At 38.7% G+C, this 9016-nt stretch overlaps 1 protein-coding gene across 3 annotated transcripts in view; it reads left to right on the plus strand.

Annotated features, from left to right (window-relative positions):
- Positions 1 to 5600, plus strand: part of clocka (clock circadian regulator a) — a 144516-nt gene extending 138916 nt beyond the window's left edge. For all 3 annotated transcript variants that reach the window (XM_043690694.1, XM_043690703.1, XM_043690712.1), the window contains one exon: positions 3250 to 5600. In XM_043690694.1, the coding sequence (XP_043546629.1) occupies positions 3250 to 3396 (147 nt within the window). In that variant the 3' untranslated portion in view covers positions 3397 to 5600. The remainder of the gene's footprint in view (positions 1 to 3249) is intronic.
- Positions 5601 to 9016: the final 3416 nt, after the last annotated feature.

Below are 9016 nucleotides of genomic sequence, written 5' to 3' on the forward strand. Positions count from 1 at the left end.
CCACCTGATGAAGGAGCGATGCTCCGAAAGCTAGCGTGCTTTCAATTAAAACTGTTGGATTATAACCTGGTATAGTGTGATTTTTGACTTAGTTTAATAGTCATAGAGATGTACAGCATGGAAACATGATCCAATCCATCCATGCCGACCAGGTATCCCAACCCAATCTAATCCGACCTGCCAGCACCACCTGGCCGATATCCCTCCAAACCCTTCCTATTCATATACCCATCCAAATGCCTTTTAAATGTTGCAATTGTACCAGCCTCCACCACTTCCTCTTGCAGCTCATTCCATACAGTACAACCCTTAGGTCTCTTTTATATCTTTCCCCTCTCACCCTAAACTTATGCTGTCTAGTTCTGGACTCCCCCACCCCAGGGAAACGACTTTGTCTATTTATCCTATGCATACCCCTCATAATTTTGTAAACCTCTATAAGGTCACCCCTCAACCTCTGACGCTCCAGGGAAAACAGCCCTAGCTTGTTCAGCCTCTCCTTATTACTGAAATCCTCCAACCCTGGCAACATCCTTGTAAATCTTTTCAGAACCCTTTCAAGTTTCACAACATCTTTCCGATAGGAAGGAGACCAGAATTGCACGCAATATTCCAACTGTGACCTAACCAATGTCCTGTACAGCCGCAACATGACCTCCCAACTCCTGTACTCAATACTCAGACCAATAAAGCATTCCAAACGCCGCCTTCACAATCCTATCTACCTGCGACTCCACTTTCAAGGATCTATGAACCTTCACTCCAAGGTCTCTTTGTTCAGCAACACTCTCTAGGACCTTACTATTAAGTGTATAAGTCCTGCTAAGATTTGCTTTTCCGAAATGCAGCACCTCGCATTTACCTGAATTAAACTCCATCTGCCACTTCTCAGCCCATTGGCCCATCTGATCAAGATCCTGTTGTAATCCGAGGTAACCCTCTTCGCTGTCCACTACACCTCCAATTTTGGTGTCATCTGCAAACTTACTAACTATACCTCTTATGCTCGCATCCAAATAATTTATATAAATGACGAAATGTAAAGGACCCAGCACCAATCCTTGTGGCACCCCACTGGTCACAGGCCTCCAGTCTGAAAAACAACCCTCCACCACCACCCTCTGTCTTCTACCTTTGAGCCAGTTCTGTATCCAAATGGCTAGTTCTCCTTCTATGCCATGAGATCTGATCTTGCTAACCAGTCTCCCTTGCGGAACCTTGTCGAATGCCTTACTGAAGTCCATGTAGATCACATCTACCGCTCTGCCCTCATCAATCCTCTTTGTTACTTCTTAAAAAAACTCAAATCAAGTTTGTGAGACATGATCTCCCATGCACAAAGCCATGTTGACTATCCCCAATTACTCCTTGCCTTTCCAAATACATGTACATCCTTCCCTCAGGATTCCCTCCAACAATAGTGTTCTTCCTAAAACAGGATGACCAGAACTGTTCACAGTATTCCAGAAGAAGCCTCACCAAATGCCCTGTGCAACCCCAACATGACTTCCCAACCCCTATACAAAGGCTTGAGCAATGAAGGCAAGCGTGCAAGACATCTTCTTAACCACTCCACTGTCTACCTGTGATGCAAATTTCAAAGAATTATGTACCTGAACCTATAGGTCTGTCTGTTTTAAAGTACCACCCAGGGCCCTACCATTAATTGCGTAAGTCCCATCCTTGTTTCTATTACCAAAATGTCAGCCCATTGACCCAATCGATCAAGATCCCTTAGTAATCTTAGATAACCTTTTTTCACTGCCCACTATACCACCTATTTTAGTGTCATTTGCAAACTTACAAACCATGCCTCCTAAATTCTCATTTAAATAATTTATTTAAATGACAAAGTGGTCCCATTACCGATCCCTGGAGAACACCGCTGGTCACAGGCCTCCAGTCTGAAAAACAACCCAGCACCATAACTCTGTCTCTTACCATAAAACCAATTCTGAGTCCATTTAGCAAGCTCACCCTGAATTCCATGTTATCTAACTTTACTAATTAATCTATCATGTGAAACCTTGTCAAAGGCTTTACTAAAATTCAAGTAGAAATTGTCTACTGCTTTGGTTACTTCCTCAAAAAAGTCAATCAAATCAATCCTTGCTTCTCCAAATGCATGTAAATCCTATCTGTCAGAATCACCTCCAACATCTTACCCACCACTGATGTCAAATTTAAAGGTCTTCTTACAGCCTTTCTTAATAAAAGGCACATTAGTGGCCCTCCGGTACTTCACTCATTTTAAAGCATGCACACAAGGAATTGTTGTCAAACATAATAATTTGCATATTGACTCAAATTTAATTAGTTCTGCATTTTTACTGATGTTCCAGCACTTTAAACGATGTGTTGCTTTTTGAGAAAAAGGTTTAAAGGAGATGATCGTTTAGGGCCTTATGAATATTTTTAATATAATTCTTTCTTCATTTAATTTTAAATACATTTTATTTATTTACATTACTTCCTGTTTTGTAAGATTATTTCCAATGTAGTTCCTCCAATTCAGTTGAGTTTCTGCTGAGTGCTCCTGTTAATACCAATCATAGGACTTGTCAGTGACCATCTCTATAGGATTAATACTCTGCCACTGGCGTTGTGAAAACCTGAAGGGTAACTTTAGTCCTGGCAAGGTTCATTCATCAGATGTGGGGGCCACTGGCTAGATCAGAATCTATTGCCTAGCCCTAACTGCCCAGAGAGTGGTCAACAGACAATCACACTGATGTAGTCTGGACTTGCATGTTGATGAGACTAACATGCCATTCCTAAAAGGTCATAAGTGTACCTGATGGGCTATTCCAACATTTGTCATTCACCATTTTTTAAAATTGAATTCTAATTTTCACCATGGTGGATTTCAAACCTATGTTTCCAGAACATGAGCTTGTGCTTCTGGATTACTCGTCCAGTGATTATACCACTGTACCACAAATGATCTGAAAGGTATAAGATTTTCCTAATTGATTTTTAAAACTCACCTAAATATAGTTATGGGACTTTCTGAATATTAGATGGTATTTTCCCACTTCCTTCCTCTACAACAGGTACATCTCTATGAATCAGAGTCAAAAATAATTTAGTCAATGAGTCAGTTTGTTTGCAATCATAATTTGTTGTGTTAATTGTCAACCGGCCCTTATTTTCTGCTTCAACAGATTGCTATTGAAATTCTGCATGTTTCTAGTACATAAAATGCTTTGTTTTAACTGTAAAATTATGTTTGTTTTTCTTTTAATTTAGACCTCTAGATTGCTTCACAGTAATCAGTCTACCCAGTTTATTCTATCAGCTACTTTCCCTCTACAACAGAACACTATCACTCATCAGCAGCTGTCTCAGCACAGGACTCGCAGCTTATCGGATCCTTCTAAAGCACAGTCACAGTAACCTGTAATCATTTTTAAAAAGCAACAGGAGACATTGACTGTAACAGGATTTATATAAAATCAGCCTTCCAACGTTAATTCATTATTAAAAGAATGTGGTGCTTTGAAGTCAGCTGCTAACTTTGAATACACCAGCTTTCTTTCAAAGTTGAAAAAGCACATAAAGTGCTTACAGAGCTTCACTATTATCACAAGTTAATGCAGCAGAAAAAAGATGTACTGTACAGGTTTTTGATTTAAAGGATCATTATGAACTTCTTAATACTTGATTTGTGGTCAGCAGTTCTATCTGCTATAATCTGTGAAACTGCACTGCCCACTATTTACAGTACAAACATTTGTCAATTTCAGTAAAATGGAAGCACTAATGTATTGACAATTGTGTTTGTAAACATAAGCTGCTTCTTTGAATTGTATAGAAAATGATATTTATTGGGCTGCTATCTCTACAGTATTTCATTTTTTTTTCAACCATTCTAATGAGAATTGAAGGGATAGTTTAATGTGTTAGATATTTTGTGTTCTTTATTGTACAAATTCTGTTAAATATTGTGTAAATAACCAGGAAATGTTGAGAGAATTTTTATGTTGCATGAAAGTGTAATCTATTTGTAAGGTTTCAACATTTTAACTTTTATTGTGTAAAGGGGCAAAGATTAGTTTGCCTTTTACTCTATCATTCACTCAAGTACAGTACATCTACATGTTGACTTTTTCAGGTGCTAACGTGTCAGTTTATTTACTATTGCCTAATGGGATAAAATGGGCACGAATTGTGTTATACTTAATCAAATTATTCAAAAGGCTGCTTTTCTGTTTTATGAATACAGCACACCTGAAGATTCTTGTTCTCTTCTCATTCATCTTAATTCACAACTGAATTGGTCAAGACTACTGCAATATATTATTGTTTCATTTTATGTTAAACTGTACAACATAATGGTTTATTTACAGAAATTGTGTATATTTCACGTGCAGTATTCTTATAAGATCTTGCACGGGTTTGTATTACTTAAGACATTTGTTTAAATGTTGACGTCGATTCAATATTAATTTAATTTTTCATTATTTCCTAAACTAGACTTTTAACCAAAATATATAAAATCAGTAACAAGAAAATCTTTGGCCCTTCTATATTTCTAAAATATAATGTAATCTAACAGGGAGGAAATATTCAGTATGATATTGTCAAGGAATTTTGTAAAAATTCTGAACATTAGACCTTGCAAATTCCAGATTGACACCATAATGTGCCATTAACTGTGACTTTCTCAGATGAAAATTTTAAGCTGTGTGTTCATAAGACATAGAATGCAGCAGCTATAATAAAAAGTTCCAAGGAACTTTAGAAATGCTATTTTCCTTAACCAAAGATTCGCTATTAGCCACTGAATTCCACATTATAAATGCTAAGTGGTTAGCACTGCTGCCCAACAGTGTCAGGAACCCAGATTTGATTTGAGCCTTGGTTAATTGTCTATGTGGATTTTTGCTAGGTGTTCAAGTTTCTTCCTACAGAACAGAGATGTGCAGGTAAGGTGGTTGTGGCATGCTCTTCATTGGATTGCTGAGACCCAATCAGCCAAATGGCCTTTTTCCACCCTGTAGGAATTCTATGATTCTAAATGTTAAATTACAATTTTGTAAAGGTAATACTGGCATTTTGATTTGAAAGAAATAATCAGTGATTTAATGACTTTTAGTCCTAATCTTAATTCAAAATAAATTTATACTGTTTTTGAACAGTCTTTCAAATGGTCAAATTAGAAATTAAGATTAAATACAACTTGGAGGAAGAGTACTAACAGACACAATCTAGACAGTGTCGAGGCAAAAATGCTGTGCTTTAAGATATAAATATTAACATTGATTCAAGTGCTTAATTTGATTGGCAGGGCCAAAAATACATTCTTAGATCATATAAATGAGAGAGTGATAAATTTAATAGTATTAAAATTTAAAATGATAATTATAAATAAAACAAAATCTTTGTGGTACACTGCTGTGAAAACTAAATGAGTTTTTTTATTGTCTACATCTTGCAGACTCCAAAATTGGTGACATTAACACAGCACATTTTATAAACTCTGCCTGAATGATACCCATAATCATGCTTCCCAAACCAAGCAACTAAGAAATTGAGGAGGAAATTGGTTTTGTCGAGTGCAGAGTGCCACAGTTTTCACTTTTTGATAACACCTGAGAGTTTAGGAACAGGCTAAACTATAGAAATACCAAGTATGTGTTGGACTGCAGCCTGGTGAAGTTTCAAATTATTTGTTCAGCTGGAACAATCCTAAAGGCAAAGTATTGATTGCACAGGTAACTGAAACAGACTGGAATGTATTCACTTTGGATCTTATAATTTGCTGGCCAGTTAAACTCATTAATCGTTCTGGTGCTAAAATATTATGTTGCCTTGCTCATCTCTCTGATGTCGGAGTTTGCCATGGAGGATCAATCTTCTGTTTCCTGCTCTGTAATCTTGTGTCCTTAACAACACAGGTTATTCAGCTTATTGTGCCTACACCGGCCTTCCTAATCAGCAATTCCCCTGCCTTGTTCCTGTAACCGTGAACATTCTTTCATTTCAGGTAATAGAAAAAAAATTAGACTAAATGCCTGAATTGAACCTTCTTTTGCCACACATTCGTGCACTGTATTTCAGACCTTAATATCGTGTGAGGTCTTTCTTGACACTCATTCCATCCACAACTGGGAACAATTTCTCTATCTGCTTAGATCGGTCATGATTTTGAATACCTTTATCAAGTGTTCTGTTTTCTGTTCTCCACAGTTAGGAAGAACTTGCCTTGGGATTGCTTCCAGACCCTATTAAATCTAATGCAACAAGTAAACCATGGGCGAAGCACTGAGGGTGGCAAAGTTCACTGTTTACTACCAAGAGTCACTCAGTAACACTACTACTAACCAAGCTGGTCAAGTCCTAAAGAACACAGCTGGCTTTGCAGGTTAGAGAGTTACATTCTTGACCTCATCCTAACGTCTGCCTACTGTAGATGCAGCTGAATATGGCACCGTTTTGAGTGACTACAACACAGTCCTGTGGAGATTCAGCCCTACCTTCACATTGAGGCCACACTTGTCATATCACGTGTCACTCATACTGTGCTAAATGTCACAGACTTCACATATAGCTAGCAACACAAAACTGGGCAATTGTGGAGACATCAGTACTACAACCAACAGATCAGATCAAAGTTCTGCCCTATCAAGTTATGAATTGTGGTGTGCAGTTAAATATCCTCAATGATGGGGAGCTGAGCACTTTTAAGAGTGAAGCAGAAACAAATATCACTTCCTCTACTCACCAATGCTCCATAACGGCAGTGTATGCTTATCCACCAATAGATGCACTGCAGAAATTCACCATGGCTACTTACACAGCATCTTCCAAACACACAAACACTTTACCTAGAAGGACAAGAGGAGCAAATACATCGAAACATCATCACATGCAAGTTCCCCTCCAACACACTCACCATCCTGACTTGGGAATCTCTTACCATTACTCCAGTGTCACTAGGTCAAAATCCTGAAACTTTCTCCCTATCATCATAGGTCTACCTACCCAAATACACTGCAATAGTTCATGGAGACAGCTCATCACCAACTTCTCAAGGCCTATTATAGATGGACAATAAATGCTGGCCCAACCAGTAAAGCCCAAATCCATGAATCACTAAAAGCTAGCATGCCACCGCAGAAAGCATATTAATCCCTTGATGATGTAATTATGATTAGAAATTTAGGATTCTGCATCTGTATTCTCTAGAATTTTGAAGACTTGGGTGACCTTATTGAAATTTCTATGGTGTGACAGGCTGGATGTAAATAGAATTGTTCACCTGGATATTGACCCTATGTCCCTTTTTCTAATTTCAGATTTATGCAGATTAAAAGCAGGAATTTCAGAGGTTAGGGTGTCTTTGAAATTGTGGCTATGATGGTCATCCTCTTTTTGCATGGATCAGCAAAGGAAATAACTACCTTGTTCCAAGTAGCCACCAGGGTCGGTACAGTGTCCAACACACTGCAAAAAGGTTAACAAGGTTCTGCACTCTGCAAGGTTATGTTTTATCTCTGCCACCTCATACACACAATCTGTAACTGTACACCTCCCACCAAGGCTAATGGTCTACCAAGCTCACCATTCAATGCAGCATCTTTACTTAAAGGTTCTCTAAACTTTCACATCTACTAAGCACTCTGCACTTCCTACTCTCTCAGAATGCCTCTATTTTGCTACACACTCACCATCAATAGTCCTGCCAGATGGCAAACAGGCATGGAGATGGCAAGAGGTAGATTATTATAGAAACCCTAGCCCCTCACCTGCTGTTATAAACACAGTACTTGCATGCTAGTCCAGTTTAGTTTTTGGTCAACAGAAACATCCAGGAAATTGATAATTGGAATTCAGCAATGTTAATGCCACTGAACATCAAGGAACTAGAGTTAGATTCTGTCAGGTCATTGACACTTGTCAGCCCAAGCCTGAATGTGGTCCAGGTTTGTTCACGTACAATACAATTTGCTTTAGTCCCTGAGGAGAAGCAATTGGTGTTGAATATTACAGAATCATCAACATCCCCATGTATGACCATATGTCATTGAAACAGCATCTGAAGATGGTTAGCCTTAGGATACCACTGAGGAATTCTTAAGAGTAATGACCTTGAACTGACAGGATGTAACCAACAATGTCTTTTTGCGCTTAGTATGGCTCCAACTAGCAGACAGTTTCTCACTCCCTTCACCCCATCAACTCCAATCTCACTCATGCTCCTTGATGCTACATTGTCAAATGTAGCCTTAATGTCAGGGACAGTTACTCATCTCACTTCTAGTTCAACTCAAAGTCTGGAATGGTGTGACTCAGTCACAAAATAATAATTACTACATTGATATTTAACTTATCAAGATGGCAGCCCTGACACGATAGGTAGAATTCAGGCTTATTGGAGCCCGTCTGCTCCAGGCTAGCTTTTCTTTACATATTTTTCTTTGTTGCTTTTTTCTTTCTTCATCTTGGAGGCAGGAGTGGTCAGATCAATGTGAGCAGGCCTGGAGTCTAGATTCTTGATGCTTGATGGTGGAGGTTCCAGTGGAGATGCCTGGTGACAGTAGGCCCAGAACCGAGCTGCTGTCTGACACAGATTTGAGAGTTGGGGGCATCAGTATTGCTGTTGCTGGAACAGAACTCCTTAAGGACTGGGACAGTTACAATAACCTTGAGAAGCCATGGAGTCATACTTGAGACCTAGTTTGAACAAATGATGATCTCTTATTTAAGTAATTTATTTTTATAGCTCAATGATGCTGGATTGTGGAAACAAAACACTTTTCACTATCTTCTAGATATATGTAACAATAAATCCGTTCATACTTGTGCTTTTTTACTATCAAGCTGTTCAAGTGAAGGCAAGGGTGTAATTGATATGTGGAGCTTGTTCAAGGAGCAACTATTGAGTGTCCTTGATAAGTATGTGCCCGTCAGGCAGGGAGGAAAGGGTCGTGTGAGGGAGCCTTGGTTTAATAAGGAATTGGAATCCCTTGTTAAATGGAAGAGGGCGGCCTATGTAAAGATGAGGCGTGAA

Source organism: Chiloscyllium plagiosum, chromosome 1 (assembly GCF_004010195.1).
Source record: "Chiloscyllium plagiosum isolate BGI_BamShark_2017 chromosome 1, ASM401019v2, whole genome shotgun sequence".
In the NCBI taxonomy this organism is placed as follows: domain Eukaryota; kingdom Metazoa; phylum Chordata; class Chondrichthyes; order Orectolobiformes; family Hemiscylliidae; genus Chiloscyllium; species Chiloscyllium plagiosum.